This window comes from Melanotaenia boesemani, chromosome 14 (genome assembly GCF_017639745.1).
Source record: "Melanotaenia boesemani isolate fMelBoe1 chromosome 14, fMelBoe1.pri, whole genome shotgun sequence".
Lineage (NCBI taxonomy): Eukaryota > Metazoa > Chordata > Actinopteri > Atheriniformes > Melanotaeniidae > Melanotaenia > Melanotaenia boesemani.
Window position 1 is genome coordinate 24,966,915 of NC_055695.1, and position 22,819 is coordinate 24,989,733.

Genomic DNA, 22,819 nt, shown 5'->3' on the forward strand with positions numbered 1-22,819 from the left:
TTATAACAGATCTGTTCTGAGGTTTGGCAAAATTCCCTAAGGATGGTTTTGTATGAAATTGTAAGCTGTGGCATCAGACTCATAATAGTAGACTGAATGTGGACCATACACATGATCATATTCATGCAACGCACAGGATTTATGCATGTCAATGATATAAATGAGCCTGTGTCTCGCTTTGCAGTGCATAGCCATTACCAGACAGTAATGGACAACTTCCTCAAGGGTTGCTAGAAAAAGCTATAAACCAGCACATAGCGGTCCAGCTAGGTAACAGCTTCGGCTATTTATTTGGAAGAGTCTATTTGTAGTTCCATACCCTGAGGATGCTCAAGACATGAGGCTGCCGCAGCATAATGGTGAAGCAGGATCCATATTTCCTCGCTGTCCTAATGCTGAATCACAAAGGTAAACTGGTTCAAAGTTGATGAATAACTGGAGGGCCAATGACGAAACTCTTCTGTCCCATCACACTTAATGTTATTATAAAAGTTACGGATTATACTAACAGCTCTAGGGCATCGTGGGTTTTTTTGTACTAGCTTGTAACTACAGTGTTATGTCTTTTCACTATGGTATTAGCTTCAATTAAAAGGATGCAAATTTTAACTGGGGTGCTGGCTCCTGTGTCAATCATCCTCTCAGAGTTGTGGCCCATAATTCAAGACCCTCACACACCTGCAGACATGCTTTTTGGCTTTAAACAAGCACAGACATGCAGAAAAATATATAGAAGAGGCACTTCTATATGGAAAAGATGTGGAAGAACTAAAACCGACAATATATGTATATACATGCACAAATGGGCAGTAAGTCATGGTAGACAGCAGGCATGCATTTCATTTTCTGCATTGCAAAAGTTTCTTTCGTCAGAACATTTCTGGTTTTTTCTCTCTTAAAATTTTATTCCCCTCATGTTCCAGCTTGCAGGGAGCTCTATTGGCACGTTTTGGTTTGCTCATCCCAGTGCAAATATGTACATGACAGAGGGAGGGAGAGATAGGGAGAGCTGGAGGAGGGGTGGTAAACTGGCAGTGCTGCAGCTCAGTCACATGGGCATCCACGAGAGGCCAGCAGACAGGCTCACAGAGACTGGAGAGGCTGGGTATCAGTTCAGCGGCAAAACAGACTCAATATGCAGAGAGTGTTAACCCAGCCTTGAGTAATGTTACGTTTTAGCTGGTAGCATCTCACACGGAATCATTTGAGCTAGTTTGAGGAGGAAACATTACATTTTAGAGTTTAGATCAGCTGATCTACCACCTTCATTTTTAATTGATTAATTTCTCTAATCAATAAGTTAAATGGGGCCAAAAAGTTTTATAACCACTATCGCCAGTCATTTCAGCTTTGGTGGAAAAACGCTGTTAGCACAGAAGCTATTTTAACTTCCAGTTGTAACTTTATCAGACACAATGTTGTTTTTAATATTCAGACTCCCATCTGGTTCCCAGCAGTCGGTTTGTAAAGCTGAGACCGAGACAGGATCTTTATTTATGTCCAACAGTCAGACTGTGTTGCTGCACTTCCTTCATAATAACCACCATGTGGGCAGCGAAGTGTGATAGTGGTTATGAAGGAACAATGCAGGCTGTTTAATTCAGTCCCTGTCTGTAGCGCTCTCTCATCCCATCCTCCTGTTTCTTTCCACTCATTTGCCCATTTTGTGATTTCTCTTTCCTGCTTTTCTCACCCTCCTCTATATTATTATTCTGAGTTTTATATGTCTGTAATTATGCATCTATTTCTGGCCCTTCTGGTGAAAACAGACCTCTGATTGCTTTTCCCTCCTGCCTACATCCTGTTATTAAACTTCACATTATCATAATATAGCAGACGTAAGACAGCATGACTTAACATGCATTTTGCCATTTAGTTATCCTAGATGAGGAGTTTGGTTATTTTCCAGACTACAAAGCTGTCACAGCTTTTTCTCAGTGAAGATTCATGCACGTTTTGCCAGTGTGTTACTGCTGAACCTAATGTGAGACTGATTAGATTTGCGGTTTGCCATTAATGGAATTTATTTATCTCGTCTTTGAGCTGGTCTTACATGAGAGCTCTGAGAATCTACTTTGTGACTGGTCACTGAAATCATTAGGATTTATTCTGTGGGGGCTATAATTGTTGGCGTTAGGTTTCACAGCAATGCCTCAAATGAATCAGGGGTATTTCACTCAAGACCAAAACAGTGGATCATCCAAGCGTCAGATAGACTTACATCAGTGTGTTTTATGCTTTGCTGCCAGCATGGCAAAAACAAAACGCCTAAAGTCAAACACATTGTGGCTTAAAGAAGGACTAGGTGCCCTTCAAGCTGCAGTTATTGTTTGACACTGTTATTACATAATGTCAGACTGATTCATCTCCCCCTTGGGATTCATCTTCGTCACGGTGCTCTGTTGAGGCTGAGTAAAGTAACATCTCACAAGTCGACTAACAAAGCCATCTCTGTCCTTTTTCTGTCTTTCAGATGCAGCTGCTAAGAAAGCCTTCATCACAGAGGTGAGCCTCTCTTTTAGCTCCTTTTTGATCTTCCAAATAAAAATCTGCTTCCTCTGGGCTTTAAGCTAAATGAAAACACCATAAATGTCTCATCTGAGGGTATTGGTCTAATAATATTTTGATTGGTTAATTCACTCTATGTAATTTTCCTCATTTGGTGTGTAAAGGCTACCACAGTTGTCAGTTCAGACTATATAATACCAGGCCCTGCAGCAGTAAATGCTGTATTTCTTCACTGAACCACATGGCTCACTTGATCTTAATCCTTCTACTTTGATAAACCCCTTTCATCTGGCACCTCAAATTTCGTTCAGTACATTAAAGCAAACCTTTCAAATACTGCACAATTTGTTTAATTAGAGTCTGCTGAGAATTTAATTCCACTTTAATGCCAGTTCAGACCAAAAGCTCGATTGATATTTTTTACAACAGTACCAGACGTATTATCACTGGATTGGATCTAATCCATCCAATTCAGCTTCTGCTGTCAAATCTGATTAAATTCCAAGCCAAGCGGCCAGATCTCATGCCATGAACAGAGTCTGCTTGGTCAGGGTAAAGTTTGAACACCTGGTCTGTGCAGTGAAAAACATCTTGAAATTGCTCTCTTTTGTCACTCCTCGTTTTTTTTATATTTAAATTTATTAATGACAATGGGCAGGTGCAGAATCCTCTATTATCCTAATCTGTCTCTCTACCTTTTATCAGATGCCCTCATCCTCAGGCCTGCCTGGTCAGGGAAAGAAGATTGGCCATAGAGGGGTGGATGCATCAGGAGAAACTACTTATAAAAAGGTGCTGTAAGACTGTCTGGCTTAAAACAAGTCTTTTGAGATGCTTTTGAAGCATTTTACTCATTGCATGTCACTCTTGCTCCATTACTCACCCTGCAGACCACATCATCAGCCTTGAAAGGTGCCATCCAGCTGGGAATCGGTTACACAGTGGGCAACTTGAGCTCCAAGCCTGAGAGGGACGTGTTGATGCAGGATTTCTACGTGGTGGAGAGCATCTTTTTCCCCAGGTTGCAACACCCACCAAACCATTTAGTGAACTCTTTAAGAGTACTATGTGTTAGTAAGTGTTACTTGAATTTCTATATATTCATGTGGATTGTTATACTCCTGCTTTGTTCTACACTCTAGTGAAGGGAGCAACCTCACTCCAGCCCATCATTTCCCAGACTTCCGCTTTAAAACATATGCTCCGGTGGCCTTCCGCTATTTCAGAGAATTGTTTGGCATCAGGCCAGACGACTATCTGGTAAGACTTACTCACATTTTGTTTTGGTTTGTTTTTCACTTGCTAGGAAACATTAGACCTCAGTGGTGTTTAGAGATAGAAAAGTCTGCATTTAGGTGGCTGACTCTGGTGAAAACTGAACTGCTGTGGGATGAGTATGTGGGTAGCAGGAGACGGCACAATAGATCAACAGGGATGGATGTGAGATGAAAGTGAAGGAAAATATTTTAGTGCTTCATAACTACAGTCAGTGTGAAAATAGATGAGAAGTTGGTTATTAGTTGAATGAAAAAGAGGAGCAATCAGGACAAGAAACCTTCAACATCAAAGAGGGGAGGCGAAGGAAAGTCTGCAGCTTGTCTATTTCCATTCAAGGGAAGAAACCCGAAGGCTGCATGATTCACCGTCTGCCCTTAGCAGTCTAGCTGCATATATACATTAACTGCTTAGTCACTGCTTATGCATGCTCCATGTGCCATTATCTTCAACACATTGGTGCTCCAACCATGTGGAAATAACCCATAATATCTGTTTTTCTCTTCCTTCTTATCTGCATATGTGCACATAAGTCATCTGAGGACATCACACCACCAACTAGTATAAGCCTTGGTATTTTAAAGCTGGTTAGACTGACTTAGTTGGTCTTGCTCAGATTGTTAAGACACAAATTGGGCTTCTTAACATTTTCCCTCCAATCCTTTCAGCTTTTTTTCCATAGAAAAAATAAAGGTGTGAAATCTGTTTGAAAAGTGAGCCATTAGTCTAGCAGAGACAAGGATACAAAAGGCTCATTAGCTGAGCTAATCATCCCATCAGCAGGAGACTGATGTGTGGTAACAAGTGTAGAATTAACATCTATGTCATTATTTGACATCTAACTCAGCCTAACTCTATTACTGTATACACTACCAGTCAAAAGTTTGGACACACTTTTCCATCAAATCTAATAGGAAAGAGTTCAAACCTTTGACTGATACTGTATGTACATGCTGCTTCTGTTCTACTACACCATGGACTTTTTCATGCGTCCTCTTCACTGTGCTCCTCATAGTGTATCTCTCACATGTATTTTTTGTTCATAATATGAATTTGTGTGCATGTATGCAAGTGTATGCATCACGTCTGCTTTTACAGATCCGTAAGAGAAGTTTCTAAATGCAGAGTTACATTTGTAACTTTACATTTACATCGGTTTTCTTACACTGGTTAAACTAATACATACTGCAGTGGTACAAAAAGGGTTTTCAAACTGCAAGGTGCATGGGATAGTTGAAGAGGAGGTACCCAGGGAGATATGAGGTGAAGTGAAACGGGGAGCTTGTAGCGAGTAGCTGCTGACTGAAGCAATTAAAGCATTTAAGCTACTTCTTCAGTCTTTAAACTCACATGATACTTATAATCAACCAAGATAATCATCTTCTATGATCAAATAAACATCCTCTGAACTAGATTATCTGGCATTTGTAGGGTTAAAAGAAAAAGTAAATGTAATGTTTTGGTCTCCTAAGTTTCTGTTTCTGTGTGAACCTGCAGTACTCCCTGTGTAATGAGCCCCTGATCGAGCTGTCCAACCCTGGGGCCAGTGGTTCGGTCTTTTATCTTACGAAGGACGATGAGTTCATCATCAAGACCGTGATGCACAAGGAGGCTGAATTCTTACAGAAACTTCTGCCTGGATACTACATGGTAAGCTAAAGTGTGTTTAGTCCAAATGTATGAAGGAGGGATGCTTTTTGGCTTTGTGTACAAAATGTGAAAGAGGTTGTTCTCACCAAAGTGTGTCAAGGATGATAAAACTGTCAGATGAGGCATGTTGTAGTTGAAATGACCTGCCAGCACATTTCAGCTGCTGGGCTTTTTTTCCTACTCAGTCTCTGACACTTTTTAAGATAGGCATCATGGGTGCAGGGTATCACATAGTGAATAAAAACTGCTGATCTGTGTAAATATAACAGCAGGCCTGTCTTGGCTTTTCTGTTACTGAGCCACACAGATTTAAATACTGCAACAAAACACAGAGAAGCATGGCAGTGTGAAAAGGCCACTGCCCACCTAACACATGACCTCTCCTGATGTTTTGGTTTAGTTTTCAGTTTTATGTAAGATCCTGGAAATTCCTCCTCGAAGCGTGACATCCTTTTCATGCACAGCAAACATAAGTTCTGATCATCCCCCTTGAAACCTCAGGCAACGCGGTTTTATAAGAGGCTAGCTGGTGTTTTTCAGCAGCCGGATGTACTGTACTTAAGCCTAACAAAGCATGGCTTTCTCCAACACTAGCCCACCCCGTCTGCAATCTGCTGGTTCATACTGAGAGAAATCAACCAGCAACAGCTCCATGTATGTCCATGCTGCTCCTACGGCCTCTCAGGTTCATGGCCCCTTGGCCATGTGTTTATTTTTACGCCGACAGCCGCGGGCAAAGACCTCTGCAGGAACTCATCTAGCCCTTATGTGATTGTTTTGCTGCTCGCGGTTTGGATCAGGAGTCTGGATGAGCAAAATGATTGGATGGGGTTGCAAAAGATGGGAGTAAGCTTTGGCAAAAATGTTGATTAAATAGTGTTCAGTCTGAAGAAAGTGCTGCTAACACACACTAACAGGCCAAGGTCGACGTGAAGGTGGATTCAAAATGTGAAGGAGGGTAAAGTAATATCTTTTTTTCCTCTCAGTGAAAGTTGATAATGGATCCAACAGCCCTGAACACCTCAAAAGGAGTTAATCATTGAGGGATGTTAAAGACTCAGCACATTTTCTATGACCTTTCTATACTCGTTGTTTTGCTCTGCAGCACTTTAGCAGGTGTAATTGGTTAAGCAAGTGGTTTAATAAAAGCAGAGACATTCAGGCTCACATAGAGAAACTGTAGCCCAGGGCTACAGCAGGTGGGCTGTGGAAAACAGTGTTTTACAGACTTATGTTAACAGCAACTCAGAAAACCATAAAAACTGCAAACTGTTGTTACAGACTCATTTGTATTTGCAGCAACCACGTTATGTAGGGCGTCACTGGAGCTCCACATGTCTTCCACAGCTGACTGGCTGAGGAGTCTGGCTCTGGGCAGCATGCTGATCACTGTGATATAACCGACTCCCTGCTTCCACTTCTCTCCCTTCTTTGTATTTGCCCTCATATTACACGCTTCTTTCTTTCATCCTCTTTCCTATAAAGCCGTCTCAGTTTCTCTATAACTATTTTTTTCTTTGTCTTTAATTCCATCTTTATTTTTAATCCATCCTCTCTTCTGCTTTTCTGCCTTGCTCACATTTGTTCATCCCTCTGCTACCTCTCCTCCTCCTCACGTGTCAGTGTTGTTGGCCCGTCACTGTTCTGCCCTCTTAGCATCAACAAAAGGGTCGTGTGTGGTTGAGGGCGGAGGACGCTCTTTCTCTCTTTGTGTCTTCTGTCTCTCTCCATCATGCCACTTCCTCTACCAGTTTCTTCCATGCAGCGAAGGTCATTCAATGAATGCTGAGCTCTCTTGACCACACTTCCATATTCATCCTTCATCGCTTATCTGTCTGCATCTCTTTCTAGCTCCTCTTTTAGCCATTCCCACTTCTGAATTCTGTGCATTTCCACTTTGTGGGCTTTCACTACTGCTTTCTCTCCCTGGCCTCATTTCTCTAATAGGACTGAGTTGGCCCGGTTCCCAAGGTCAATGCAGGTTTTTCTCTGAGCACCCAGCCCGACTAACCTCATTTATTTGGATTGACTACTGAAATATTCAGTACAGATTGGAGGCAGGACAGGAGAGCCTTGTATGGAAGGCGGCTGGTATTTAAGTTGTTCATCTATGGTAATTTGGAGGTATGTTGACTGGTATTTTCTGTTTCTATAAACCATAGCAAACATTATTTTCCCATCTTTTCAGGACCGGACATCACAATATCAAAAAACAAAACAAAACAAAGAAACAAACGAACAAACAAAATCAAGCTACACATATTGATGCTGTTCAGTCTGACATTACATGTGTCGATTAGGCCTCCTTGTTATTGCAGAAGTTCAGACAAGGTTTTTTTTTTTTATCTTTCTTTTGTATTTATCTTAATACAATCCTCTTCTTATTTTCCTTTTGACCATCCAACCAAGAGATGAATGCCACCAATGCTTTTATTTTGCCAAACTAATACTGGCAGGCATGGCAAAGCCAACCATAATAGAAAAATAAACACAAATAAACTGACTTCTTATATGATTGGGATTTGATTTTGGGATCTGTTCTTAAACAGAATATACAATTATGTCATGCCATTATGCAATTATTTTAGTAATTTATTTATTATTTTTATATACTATTATTATTATTTATTATTAGGTGGGCTTGGGTCTGGAGAAATCGGGGTCAAGTCCCCAGAGTGCCCACAGAGATGAACCACTCTGGGGTCTTAGCAAAGCCCTACACCCCCTCCTCAACTGCACCCCAGGTGTAGACACATGACAGCCCACTGCTCTCTAGTACATCTAGAGATGGCTTAAATGCAGAGCTGAATTTCCCAATCAGAATTAATAAAGTAAAAACATTATTTCCCCCCTTTTTTGTCTTTTTATCATAACACTTTTTCACTGATAAATTTCCCAATAACAGCCTGTAAAACTGTATAGATGTGGGACATTCTTGTGGCATATTCCATCTAAATCGGGATGTTGCACACTTTATAAAACATAGATATCTGCAAATGTTTTGTTCAGTTAGATTAAAACGGGTTAACTCATCATCATTTTCATATGGTAGAAGCTACAAGCAAGACGCACTGATGTATGCTCTGCTGAAGTCTGTTAGGCATCTGCAACATACTGAGGGGATGTGACATGTTCATCCCACATTGTAAATTGAATTAAACATAAATATAATCTAAGACAGAAATAATAAAATACTGCTGAATGTAGCAGCTGCATCATTCTGACTTGAACGTCCATTTTTAGCCAAATATCTTTCACATGTCCGCATCTTTCCACACAACTGTATTTATTTCCCTCTGCTCACACCCCTGAATGAAGAGACTATGATGCAAGGAGAGGGCATAACCACTGTTAATGATAGACACTGTATTCTCGGCCACAATGTCCAAGGAAAAGTTAAAACTGGGTTCTTATTCTTGATTGCATTCCCTGTTGAAATCTGGTCTGAATTTATTTTGGCTTCTACGTGTTCTAAACACATAAATATGACCTCAGACTGATCCCTGTTGTTTCCATTTCTCACATATACTGTACCACTGTGGGGTGAATGCTGACTTGAGTTCCCTCTGTGTTATGTAAGGCTTCCTGATGTGATCAGGTGGTAGATTTTTAAACGGTAGCCCAAGTGTTTACACTGACAGTTCTTATATTACGCAACAGTTTGCGTAACGTGCACCACCGATAGCTCCTATAGCTCCTGAATGTTTCATCCCTCTTAAGTTGATGCTCCCTGATGTTCCAGGTTGTGCTGTTTTATTGTCTTGTACAAGGTGATAATAGTGGCGCATTTCCACATGCAGATTGTATCTATTACCTTCTAAAGTGAAGTCTGTCCCACACCCTTTGATTTCCCCCATCTTTTTCTTCTCCAGAACTTGAATCAGAACCCTCGCACTTTGCTGCCCAAGTTTTTCGGCCTGTACTGCGTCCAGTCAGGCGGGAAGAACATCCGTGTGGTGGTGATGAACAACGTCCTTCCCCGTGTGGTCCGCATGCACCTCAAATACGACCTAAAGGGTTCCACCTACAAGAGGCGGGCATCCAAGAAGGAGAGGGAGAAGGCCAGGCCCACCTTCAAAGATTTGGACTTCATGCAAGATATTCAGGATGGACTGATGCTGGACCAGGACACCTACAACGCCTTGGTGAAGACTCTACAGAGAGACTGCCTGGTGAGCAAAAAATGGCTGGAAAGACTGTCTAGTTCAGGACTGAGAAGGGACTCGCTGTGGGGCATGTGGGTGGGGTTGTTTACTAGTTGTGAAGGAAGATACATGGGGTGGTCTTGTATGCAGAGAATCATGGCTGATAGCGGTGGAAGGGAAGGCAAAATCGGTTTGAGAGAGTATTTGGCATCCCCCCGATCTCTCACTATAAATTAGAGCTTTTTTACGAGCAAGCCTTTTAACAGAGTGTCTGGTCTACTAGCAGCTTTCCTCTTATCTTGTAAATCACTGCCTCATGTTTATTTTTATCGGCCCTGTGTTTGGAGGAAAGTATATGTGCACACTCTGGTCTAGATGCATTTCTTATTAATTGTGCATCTTGTGCACAGCTTTAGTGTAAAGGCTTCAGTTTCTCGCTGTCAGAGTAAGAAAATAAATAAAGCTTTCAGCAACATTTAGACATCACATGTCTTTATTTATATGTGGTCTGTGCTCAGGTGCTGGAAAGCTTTAAGATCATGGACTACAGCTTGCTGCTCGGGGTCCACAACATGGACCAGGCGGAGAGGGAGAGGCAGATGGAAGGCTCCCAGGGCGACAGCGACGAGAAGAGGCCCGTGGCCCAGCAGAAGGCCTTGTACTCCACTGCCATGGAGTCCATCCAGGGGGGAGCCGCCTGCGGAGGGTCCATTGACACTGACGACACGTGAGTTTTGTAGACGGGGAGAGTGATAAAGGTAAAAATAGAGACCCCGTGTATTAGATTTAATATAATACAATAAAAGAAAAAGTGCATAATAGATTTTATTTGGCCGACATTTTTAAAATAAACATGGACAAATAAAACACATTATATTTGATACTTTTTATATCAGCACCTTTGAATAAATCTGTTCTCTGTGTTTTATTTTATACTCCAACACAAAAACACTGATTGGTAGAGACTTTATTACTTTTACAGCTTCCTCACAAAGTTCCATAAGACTTGGATATTCCATACTAAGAAATACAGTCCACATGTTTCAGTTCCTCTGCATTTTTTTTTCTTCTCAACTAAATCCTTGAGCCAGTTTGTAGCTATGTAAACTTTGCATGACGTTTTTAGATTCTATTGACATTCAAACCTTTTCACGGATTTAGCTTCATCTGCTTTTTGAACTTCTACTGTTTTACCCTCTAAATAAATGTTTACAATTAATCTGAATTATAACATTTTTTCATTTAAACCTATCTATAGTTTTACAACTATAGACACAGGCTGTAGAGATGGGGGATGGGCAAGTCGTCATTGAGGGCCACCGCCCTGCATGTTTTAGATGTTTCTCTGACTGAAATTAAATGGATCCAACAGGTTGTTGCCATTTTCTGCACAATGAACCAGGTTTGTTAAAAAAGAAACATCTAAAATCTGCAGGACAGGTTCAAGTTGGCCATCCTTTTCTTAACATCTCTAAAGTTATAAATATATATAAGCAATACAAAAAATGCACACACAAAAGATTAAAAAAAAGCATAAACAATTTTATAATATTAAATTGAAGCTTGCTACTTCACTTTCAAACAACTTTCAGGGCAAACTTGAGATCGACTGTGCAAAGCAGTCAGTAGTTTTGTTCCAGAGCTCAGCCTGTAAAGATTAAACAGTCAGTAGTTTGACTAGATACTAAATTATTCCAGATTTATTACAATAGGTTTGACTACACTTGATGTAAGGAAGTACAGACTAATTTTACTTTATCATTTATAATACTATTTTACTCATTTTATTTATAATACAAACTCTGCATGTGCAAACCTTGTGATCATTTTAGTTTCATCTTACTTCCCTTCTTCTTCCAGGATGGGGGGCATTCCAGCTGTTAATGGGAAAGGGGAAAGGCTTCTCCTCTACATTGGAATCATCGACATCTTGCAGTCCTACCGGTAATTATCACACAAGTTAAATCATTAACGCCACAGGTCATCATCTGTCCATCTGAGTGAGAAACAGCCTTGATATGGAGGTTAAAGCAATATAAGTACATTGTGTACCGTCCTCCTGCAGCAGTGGGTGTTTTTGCACTCAGACTTAATCCCTTTAGACATCGCATTTACGACCCTCAGCCTGCAGGCATGATGTAGACTCCATGTATGAGACCTGCTTGACATCATTTAAACTTCTTGTTTCTGCAGGCTAATCAAGAAACTGGAGCACACGTGGAAGGCTTTGGTTCATGACGGGGTGAGTTTTATAGCTTTTTACATGACACATGACTCTCAGACGGTGGAGGTTTCACCAAGTTTTAGCCCAACAAATGTTGATGGTTTGAAAAAGAGTCTGCACCTCACCTGTGACTCTTGTTCTTTTCTAGCTTTCTATAAATCATATTAACAGTAAAAAGCTTCCAGATTTCCTTTTCTGCCAATCTGTCAAAGATACACTCATGTACTAAGATGCATCAATATCTGTGTGTTGATTTAAGCTTTTTTTATGAATTACTAAAGTTTATATTATATTCAGATTGACAGCCACATTCTCCGTTAAAGTTAATTCTCTCGTTTTTTTGTTATTGTCATGAACATTAGCCACGTCTAAGCTTTATTGAAAATAAATCAGTTTAATGAGTCATATGTTGCTTTGTGAAAGAGAGACTTTGCTTTTAACCTCAGGCTGTTTTGTCTTGTTAATGTTTACTAATTTAAATTCAAAATGTGCCCTTTCATTAAGAGAAAGGAAACTATTTCCTGCCCCTGTGGATTCCAAGAAACTCCTTTGTTCATTTTGAAACGTGCCGCATGTGGGATTTATATAATTAACGCCATGCAAACATTTAATTATAAAACAAGCCATGATTTTTTTTTATTTAAATGTGTGTATTAGAGCCATGAAGATTGGCAGCTTCCACCAGCCTACACAGTGTTTTTACATTGCATGCTGGCAGGTCTGGTTTTCTTGGAAACCTTGTCCACTCAGTATTTACTGGTTTGTAGAGATACTGATTCACAACAGAATGCAGAGAGAGACAAATCTTTTGTTCTGATTTAGTTTGTTTCCAATTAAAACTGCACATCACAGTGATTCTGGGCCTAGAAGAGATAGAAAAACTTACAAAGCTTAACTCAAATATATATATATATATCTGATTCCTCACTTCTAAAGCCACTCCCTTCTTTTTATCCCCTCGAGAGTTTAAGCTGCACATCATCACAAGTCTGCTCTCAAGATAGAATTGGCAGCATCAGCCACCCCCCTTTTTCTTTTCTTACTCATTGCTCTCTCCCACTCTGAAATGCAGAGATATGTGTAGGACAGCAAACAGACTCTTGTGCGTCATTGTTGCTGACTGTAGTGGACACCCTTTGTAGATTACTCACAGCTTATGAATGTATTAAAATATTACTCATATGGACCTATGTGACACCTAGGCAAAAAGCTAATAGTTGGGATGCTGTCTCTTCACTTCCTCAGTCTCCTCAGGTCCCCCTCACGTTCTGTGTCACTTTAAACCAAACACCAAGTGTCATCTGTCAGTCTGCTGGCATTGTTATCCAAGTCTGCTGATACATAAATAATGAAGCGAAGTGTCTGTGGCCTCGTCTGACATGTTTCTGTGTGTCTGCTGCAGCATTTGTTTGTGATGCTCTGTTTGACCCAGAGAAAAGAATTACTAAAAAAGTGGGACAGTAAGGGGACAAATAGACAGTTTAATCTACCGTAAGCACTGGTTTGATCATTTCATTCATGCACCATTTGTCTCATTAATCTCTTCGTCTCTCCCTCAGGACACTGTGTCAGTCCACCGGCCAGGTTTCTATGCCGATAGGTTCTTCAAGTTCATGAGCAGCAATGTCTTCAAGAAGAGCTCCTGTGAGTTCATTTTCCCTCCACACACTGCCTTACATAGTCCGACAGAGCTGTGTGGGTTGAGCCGAGCAGATCCACAAATATCAGATGCCAGGCTTCTGTCTCATTTGATCGGAAAATCAAATACTGAAGCTAAAAGCCTTATTAGGTGCTGCCTAATTCCTCGTGAGAGGGAAAAAAAATCTCACTTTGATCTGTTTGGCTGTTTTTTATAGCTTTTGTGTGTGTGAATGTGTTGTTTAGGTTTCAGCAAACTGACCCTTTAAAAACAGAAGGATTTGATCCATTTTTTTATGACTTTCTATGAAATATAACATTAATGCTGTAACTTCCCAATATTATACTGTTGTTCATTGTGTCTCTATGTATTGTCCTACAGCATTGAAGTCCTCTCCATCCAAGAAGGGTCGTGTGTCGTTGACGGTGCCTAAGTGTGCTGGACCTGGTGCAGCCTGGTCAGCCAGCCAGCTGGCCTCTGAGAGAGACGAGAACATCTACGACCTGAGAGGAGCTCGCAGCTTCCCAACGCTGGAAGATGAGGGTAAATAAACAGTGTAGGCACATCAGACAGAACCAGAAACCGTTCATTTAGTGAGCTGTTGTATTACAGCTTACGTAGCTCAGATCAGATTTAAAAGGAAGACAGAGAGAATATTGCAGACATTTATAAACAAATAAAGTTACTGCAAGCCGTCTCTGTAAAACCACTCATTTGTAGTTGTAGCCATGGGAAACACAAGCAGAACAGTCTGTGAGAAGAAGTGAATTAAATGCTGACAAATTTAAAAAAAACGGGGAAAGTGGACAGACACAAGCTATCCAAAATAATTAGTAACTTTTGTCTCCTCCTACCAGGGCGACCAGATCTCCTTCCATGTACTCCTCCTTCGTTTGAGGAGGCCACCACAGCCTCAATTGCCACCACTCTTTCTTCCACCACCTCCTTGTCGATCCCAGAGCGATCTCCCTCTGACACATCCGAGCATCCCCGCTACAGGTGCTAACTCACACAGTTAGGCCGCCATGACACTGAAAAATAAGAAACAACAACAACATACGAAAGCCCACCAATATCTAGTTTTTGCCTTCAACAAGGAAAAGTACACCTTTTCACCTGGATTACCTTTTTTTCTGTTCAAATGACCATGGGCAACACAGACTCATCACCTTTATCTTTAACATCTACGTCAGTCCAGCTGTGGTTCCTATTATTGCTCAATCTGTCTTTATATAAAGATACCAAAGCAAAGAACCAAAAAAAAAAGTTACCATCATAACCAGAAGAGCCAGATCATTCTATCTAGGGTTAATAGTAAAGGAGTTGATCACTTAGCTTCAGCAGGTTAAAGAAAAGCTGCAACACACTTTATTCAAATGTTAAACTGAGCTCTGGGTTTCATGTTCTTCACGACACAAGTTAACAGTGACATTGTGATGCCAGCTGTGTTATGTTAGCAGCTGCTGCAGTTTCTGTTCACAGCTTGTGCTCACAGTGTTTTCTCTGTTTCCAGGAGACACACCCAGTCTCTCAGCCATGACGGAAGGTGAGCTGAATCATAAACCCCTTTAAGCAGGATACGCTTAGCTGGCTTTACAAACCTCTGAGACCTCCTTGTTTTGTCAGTATTAAAATGTGTGGGTGTGGTGGGTGAATAGCTAAGAAAAACATGTGTTTATGAGTGAGCCCCTTTTTTCCTGTTGCTAAAATGTATGTGTGTGTGTGTGTGTGTGTGTGTATGTATGTTTTTGGGTGTTTCATTTCCTCTTTATGTGTGTGTGTGTGGTTTTTTGTTTGTTTTGTTTATATTTTTTATGTGCGGCTTACTGTGTTTAGGACCCAAGAGGAGATGCGTGTGCGTGAGGAGGATCAGCAGACCATCACAGTGGAGGTGGAGCTGAAGAGACATGACAGCGAGCCCACCGTCTCCGCTCCACAACCATCCACTGAAACCAGGTACTCCAAGTGTGATTATACTGTCTTCACTTCCTTATTACCTTAATCACATGTTGAGAGACAGTAAAGGAGACCCAAACCAGACGAGAAATCACAGAGACAAAGAATAACCAACAATACTTTCAGTTTAACATAAAGCAGGGGTTCCCAAATTTATTTTTCAAAGGTCCATGTCTACTCTCCACTGAAGGACAGAGGTCCTGAAAAAAAAAGCAAAAACACAGTTATTGATTAAACTTTTCACTGTATTTTCTTTTAATGTATAAAGAACATACCATACTATGACAGTAATAATAACAACAACCATATTACAAGTAAACAAATAACTTAAATAAATATTTAATATAAATTAAATTCACCACATTCTGGAGAAAATTCAGAATGACAAATAAAAGAAAAACGGTCTGCATAAACATGAACACCTGACTACTATTTTTTTTATTTAATTTCTTAACTTCAAGTGACATATGAAGTCAAAGCAGAAACGTTCAAATGCATCAAGCTTGGTGGGAGACATGGCTCTGGTTCCATTTACTTTAACGGAGTTGTTACAAAAGCCCGCCCTACTCTGCTTCTGATTGGCTCTAACATCATAAACCCCTGTGTACTGATAGGCTACTGGTTCCTGTCATTTATAGCAGCCCTCTGCTCATGTCTGTTTCACCCAATATGCCTGTTTCACCGAGGGCAGGCTGACTGTCACCATACAGTCTAGGTGTCACAGACGGTGGAGACAGCGCTTTATGGGCGAGACGGCAGAACTTGCTGAACGTAAAGAGTTGTTATCACTAGATCACTGTAAATAAAATCCAGGGACACTTTATAAACAATTAATTTATCTATGTAAGATTAATGTTGAAAAAGACTTAGGATAATAGTGTTTTGTAATTCAAAACATAAGTTGGGCTGGGTCCGGACTGACGTGCCTCGAGTCCGGACTTGGAGGAACCCTGACATAAAGGGAACAGACACTTCCTGTCCAAAAAATAATATTTTATGTAAAGCTTTCTTCAGCACATCCTAAAGATTCTCAGTGGGGTTCAGGTCTATGGTGGCCAGTCCATGTGTGAAAATGAACCTCTCTACAATTTGAGCCTGACGAGTCCTGGCATTGTCATCTTGGAATATGTCCATGCCATCAGGGGAAAAAAAATCCATTGGTGGAATAACCTGCTCATTCAGTATATTCAGGTTGTCAGCTGACCTCATTTTTTTGGGCGCATAATGTTGTTAAACCTAGATCTGACCAACTCCAGATCATAACACTGCCTCCACAGGCTTGTACAGTAGGCATCATGGGTGCATCGCTTTTTTTTTAGATGGGCGGCGTAGATGCTAAATGCATTTTGTCTGTGCCACACATACACACTCTGTGCCTGTCCTATAAAATCTAAAATAAGCAGCTTTTTTATGTTCCTGATACAGGATGGAAAAGTTGCAGAGCCTCCATGACCCCAATCATCTCCAGTTTGTGACTTAGTTTAACATGGCACTATAAATAATCTGCTGCCAGTGTCTCACCTGGTTTCAGACAGGTGTTGGCTTAGTACACTTGTCTCCCACTCATATACTCACACACACACACAGAGTTGAAAGCAGCTTAGCCCATTTGTTTATTGTTCTCCTGAGTCCATTGTTATGGACAAATAAAAGCTGCAGGTGCTGCGTGGACCAGGCGTCTCTAGTAATTAGGTTATGGAAGAAGTGCACACATGCATGTTAATTTATGTCGTGGGCGAATTTGTTGCGTGTGAGGCGTACATTGGGCCAACAAAGCCCAGAGATTTGGTGGGGGACAAGCCCGCAGAAGTAGGCCAGTGGGCCAGGAAGCCTGCAGGCCTGAGGCTGCTGCCATAAAACTTCACGTTTTTAACCTGGTTTTTAATTACACATATGCTGGCTGGGGCATTTTAATTTTATCTGAAATTTAAACTACACAGAAAGTAGCACACTTAAAAAAAAGAGCCAGACATGAGGGCAAAGTTCCCGTTTGATCATGGGTTACATCAGAAGTTTTAGGTGTGATTGTTGAGGGAAACCAACTGAATAATCTGGGTTGATGCTGAGAGGGCAGTGGCTAGACATATGGCCTGAGGGTGTAGAAGAGGCTGGCAGGGAGGAAGGCATGGGCTAACTGGTTGGATGAATGTGAGAAGACAGAGATGAGCTGGAAAAAAAGGGAATTGTGTGATTGATTGAAGAAAAAAGATAAAAAAAAAAAATAAGATGAAGAGTAAATGTGAAAAGAGAAAGAGAAAAACAATCAGACTCTGGGAAATGAGAGTAAAGGTGTATCTGAAATTGAAAAGCAAAGGAGGGGTGTACTGGTGTGAAATGAAACTAGGTGATATATCTATATATATATAACCACCATCCTGTCCTTCTCATTTATTCAGCCATTCGGTTTTCTCACTGAGATGCCAAGTCTACTTTTTTGCTTCACTAACCAGCTGCCAGGCTTTTCCTCTTATTGAGCTAAACTTAAACACAGAAGCTGAGAAAGCGACGTAGACACACCTAAATCCTTCCTAATAGTTGATGATCTGGCCAGAAACAATAAAGGATTGGGTCAGTGTGCGTCCAGCTGGCACGTCTTTGAAATTAAGCATTTAAAGCAAAGCTACCAACACACTCTGACATGACTGTTTTATTTCAGTCTGGGACGGTTTTCTGCGACAGAAAAGCAGCCCTTAGCTGTTGTCTGTCTGCATGTGTGTGGTTGTTGTTTTTTATTCTTCCTTTAATCTACAAGGACATCAGGTCTGGCTAGTCAACAAAATTCTGATTATCTTAGTGTTGTTGTAGCTTATAAATTGTGAGCAATTTCACCAACAGTTGCTGTAACTCACAACTCCTGGAAGCACTTAATTTGCTGGAAATTGCTTCAAGAGTTGTTCTCCTCCCTAATGATTCAGTATGCTTTAATGGTTCCTATTTGAAAACATTTGTTCATAACAAATTTTCAAATAAATATCTAAACCCCCAACTTTTTTCCCCCCAACAGTGGGCTTCAGGACGCAGCAGACGCAGAGGAGGCAGCGTCCTCTGTCTTCTTATCTGCACCTGATGCAGCGTCATCCTCCTCGTCTGCCCCAGCCGCTCCCTCCTCTCCAGGACCAGCCGAGGAAGCCCCCTCCAGTCCCAAAGTGGTGGCGGTGGAGGCAGACAGGGCCAGCCAGGTGTCCGGGTCAGGGTGCACCAGCCAGGCTTCAGTGGACGACGACGACGACGTGCCAATCACAGATATCTACTTTGTAAGTAAAAACCCTCACCAGAAAAGAAACATAACCACACATCTAGATGCATGACTGCTTGTTCACACAAAAACAGCAGCTTTAATCACTTTAACTGCCTTTTCTTTTCAAAAATTTTTATTACCAACCATCATGTCACCTATAATATCAGGTTCAATGTGTGTATTGTTGACTGAGCTGTGTGATGCCGTCCAACAGAGGTGCTGACGTGAGGAGAGGAGCCTCAGGCTGGTATGGGAACAAGAGTGTGTGCAATTCTTGTTTGCAGTGTGTGGTGCATTTTGCAAAAGGAAATGTTTTTGAAATTTGCACGTTAATGTTTGTTTGCTGAGAGGTAAGTTAGAAGATTGACACCTGTGATCTTACTGCCTCGCTAAGACAATAGTTTCATACTCACAGAAGAGATGTAGATCAGTCTTTATCTGCCTCTTAGCAAGGAAGGATTTCAACCAAAATGTTAGACTCTGGCTTTAAATGTAGTGCACAGTGGAGAGTTTTGCACTCTGTGTTAGGTTGTAATAAAGGCATGTGCATCTTGATTTTTCTGTTCAGTCCTGATGCAGCCTTAAACAAGGCTGCACACATGATCAATTTTATGTGAGTAACAGTTGGAGCTATTTTGCAGTTTGCATGTGTTCAGTCTCCTGGATTGCTCCAGTAAAAGCAAGGCGTCACCTCTGGATTTGTTTGTGTTGGCAGGTCTAAGCTCAGCTATAAATTAATGTATGAGTTTCAGGTGGAGGATGAAGAGCGTAGCCAGCAGTCACGGTTTTAGATAAGAATGTGCCGCATGGCTGTACTCCAGCTGGGTGTCTTCTGTCTGGAATCAAACACCCTCTAATGTGTCACGAGAAAACCAAATGACCAGCAAGTTAGTCAGTGAGGTCCTCAGTTATTTAACAGCTCCCTTCGTACAACTCCTACGTGCTGGCTGACTTTCAGCTTATCCTTCAAAAGGAGGAGATTCTCCCATTGTGTGCAGCAGCGGGGGGGTTTGTAGCACTGCGTGAGGCAAAGTGACACTGACACTGAAGTGTAACTACACAGAAAACATGCTGCAGACAATGAGGTCGCAAGTGGCTTCTGGGGACCGGCCAAGTGGAAAGATGGTGGAAAAATGAACTGAGCTGCAACAGCCACACGACTCATACATAGATGGACAAGAATATTTACACTTGATTTTTAATATATTGTGAAGTTTGGTAGCTGATCTTCTCATCCTTTGAGCTCACTAGTCAGATAAAGCAAATCTGAAACAGAAATGTGAATCAAACTAACCTGCGAGGTTGGGGCTAGTGGTTGTGATCCATACAGTTTTATCCCCCCCCCCCCCCCCCCCCCCCATGCTCATCAAGTACATTTTGAAACAGACAAGAACAACCTCAATCGACCCTGTTTTTTTATTTTATTTTTTTTGTTTTCATAGTTTTATTTGTCTTATTCATATCTTCTAAAGCTGATGGCTTTTTCTGGAAGCTCCAACATTATCCTCACCTCTTCCCCATGACATTCCACACAAATCAAGTTTCTGCTGTATCGCTCAGCCTCTTGAACTACTTAACATCTTGTTGCTGAGCAATGGCAGTGTTTTATCTGACAGAAATGATAAGCTTGGGCTCAAGTCAGTCATTTCTCTTTGTGTGCCACAGTTATTGCTTTTTACAAGGTTGAAATTCAAAGTGCAGGAGCATCCAATTGGTATAAAAAATATCTGGCCCTGCTTGTACGTGATGTGCATTCGCCTCTTGAGTGTTCCAATCTCAAGTGGACACTTTAAGTGCATCACATCACACCAGCGCCTCACGTGCATCTTAAGTAACCACTTGTCATTTTATCTCTGTGTGCAAATTAGCATGTAGTCTGCATCATTTCTGTTTAGTACTGAAACCATAGTTTTACTTGCAGTTATCATCTGGCCCTGCATACTTTAATAAAACTTCCTTGTTGTGACGCATTAATGAGCATGAACTAGTAAGTCACTCATTTTAAAGTGCTTTATATTTTTACTGTGCAGCTGATAGACACAAATAGTCTGTGATAGTTAAAGGCAGTCAGAGGTAGCCTAAACTGGTAGGACTGGAAGTTTAAAAGACTTGGGTGTGTCATCACATCACAAGTGTCTCAGAGCACTAACCATCTTCATCCTCACCTCTTTTTGCCATTGTGTTTCTTTTCCATCTTCACCCATTCAACCCCAGATCTCAAATCATTTTCACCTTCTCCCTTAATTTACGTCTGCCATGCCCTTCATCGTTCTCTGCATTGTCTCATCCTTGTAAATGTCTTTGTGAGTCATAATAAAAGTGGTGAGATGGTGGTGTGTGGAAGCGGGATATAAAAAGAAAGTAGCTGCCAAACTTGTGAATCTATCTGTCACCACTGACTCATCTGCAGGAGATCAAAGCCATCTTCCATTTTCACCTCAGCATGCATCCTTTTTTTTTCATTTTGTTGTTTTACTTCACTGTCTATTTCTACCTCCCTTCATCCTGTCTGTGTTTGTTTGTCCATGTGCCATCTACTTCTGTTGCTGTCAGTTTCCTGATGGGAGAACCTGGGTGGTCTCTCCCTTCCGAGAGAGGAGGAAATCCTGTTGGCCAGTAAGTGAGAAGTGACTTAGACAGCAGTAGTTGCAAATGTCGCTGTCCTGGTGTTAGGCTAGATTGACCCTGCTTATGTCATTCAATATGTGATCAACAGTGGTGAGAAAGTACTAGATTTTTTATTTAATGAAAAGATTACTGAGGCACTCAAGAAGATAGAAGATAAAAAGCCTTTATTAACTCATGGCTAATCTAATTAAAAACACATCCACGCCAACGCGTTTCAGCCTAAGGGGCCTTCATCAGGGCGAGTGGCAACATGTTTGTCTGGTAGCTTAATTCTTGAATATATAGACAATCACCAGCAGCTGCTCTGTGTGGGCAGGTAAATGGTCACATGGTACCCGTGGCCTGCCACTGACAATCACAGTCAGATTCTTTAAACAACAGGTTAACACAGCATAATATAACAAGATTCAACAAATATGTATAGAAACATCATATATCAACTAAAAAATAAATAAATATGTTCATTTCTTCTTCAAGGAACCACAGATTAATCAATTACATTACAGGACCATTACAAAAAAGGAGAAGAATCCAGTTCCCCATTCAAACCTGGGTACTGTGTCGCTTTTAGTGTGTAAATCCAAAATGTCTGTCTTTGTAAGAGTTTTTTAAGTCTGTCTCCACCTCTGATTGGGTTTTCTAAATGCTCTATTCCAGATACCTTCAATGAATTACAATTACCATGGTTAGCATCAAGATAGTGAACAGCCATAGGATACTGTAGGTTACCAGTTCTAATTGCATGTTTATGTTCAGCCAACCTTGCTTTTAATTTGCGCTTTGTTCTTCCGATGTAGAAGCAACCACATGGACATTCTAGTCTGTATACTACATATGAAGTATTGCAATTAATAAATGATTTAATGTCAAACTTACGACTGGATGATACGTCTGTAAAGTAGTTAGCATTAATCATGTTGCTACAGTGGTTGCAATGTCCACGCTTGTGGTTTCCTTTAATGGTAGACAGCCAAGTTTTTTGTTTTAAAGGGGCAAGGTGACTTTTAACCAGCTTATCATTTAAGGTCGGGGCTTTTCTGAAACTGATCGTTGGAGAGTCTGGAAGAGCTTCTCTTAGGACACTGTCACTTTTCAATATATACCCAATTTCTTTTAACAATTTGTTTAATTTGATTAGCTCCATTGCTGTATTGGGTTACAAAATATACTTGATTAGAGTTCAATTGATCTTTTTGTTTAGGGACCAGCAGCTGTTCTCTAGGGAGACTTTTAGCTTTATTGAAAGCTTTGAGTATAGTTTGTTGTTTATAACCTCTATTTTTAAATCTTTGGCTCATGTCTTGTGCATTGCTTTCAAACTCTTCTTCTGTATCGCATTTACGTTTCAGCCTCTGAAACTGACCAAACAGAATATTATCAATTAGCCAAGGAGGATGGAAGCTGTCTGCTCTAAGAATGGTATTGCGATCTGTCGGTTTCCTAAAAATAGAAGTGTGTAAATCTCCGTTGATATCTTTAGAGATTTTAAGATCTAGGAAGTTAATTACAGATGAGGAGAAATCTAAGCTGAGCTTTAGATTCTTATTATTATTGTT

The 22,819-nt window shown here is 40.9% G+C and overlaps 1 protein-coding gene across 2 annotated transcripts in view; it reads left to right on the plus strand.

Annotated features, from left to right (window-relative positions):
• The window catches only part of pip5k1ca (phosphatidylinositol-4-phosphate 5-kinase, type I, gamma a), a 46,925-nt gene that overhangs the window by 18,106 nt on the left and 6,000 nt on the right, over nucleotides 1–22,819 (plus strand). For both annotated transcript variants that reach the window (XM_042005661.1, XM_042005662.1), the window contains exons 2-16: nucleotides 2,474–2,505; nucleotides 3,214–3,300; nucleotides 3,399–3,529; nucleotides 3,651–3,768; nucleotides 5,281–5,433; nucleotides 9,306–9,605; nucleotides 10,097–10,305; nucleotides 11,439–11,522; nucleotides 11,772–11,820; nucleotides 13,362–13,446; nucleotides 13,823–13,984; nucleotides 14,299–14,440; nucleotides 14,955–14,987; nucleotides 15,278–15,397; nucleotides 18,402–18,651. In XM_042005661.1, coding sequence (XP_041861595.1) covers nucleotides 2,474–2,505; nucleotides 3,214–3,300; nucleotides 3,399–3,529; nucleotides 3,651–3,768; nucleotides 5,281–5,433; nucleotides 9,306–9,605; nucleotides 10,097–10,305; nucleotides 11,439–11,522; nucleotides 11,772–11,820; nucleotides 13,362–13,446; nucleotides 13,823–13,984; nucleotides 14,299–14,440; nucleotides 14,955–14,987; nucleotides 15,278–15,397; nucleotides 18,402–18,651 — 1,955 coding nt within the window. The remainder of the gene's footprint in view (nucleotides 1–2,473; nucleotides 2,506–3,213; nucleotides 3,301–3,398; nucleotides 3,530–3,650; nucleotides 3,769–5,280; nucleotides 5,434–9,305; nucleotides 9,606–10,096; nucleotides 10,306–11,438; nucleotides 11,523–11,771; nucleotides 11,821–13,361; nucleotides 13,447–13,822; nucleotides 13,985–14,298; nucleotides 14,441–14,954; nucleotides 14,988–15,277; nucleotides 15,398–18,401; nucleotides 18,652–22,819) is intronic.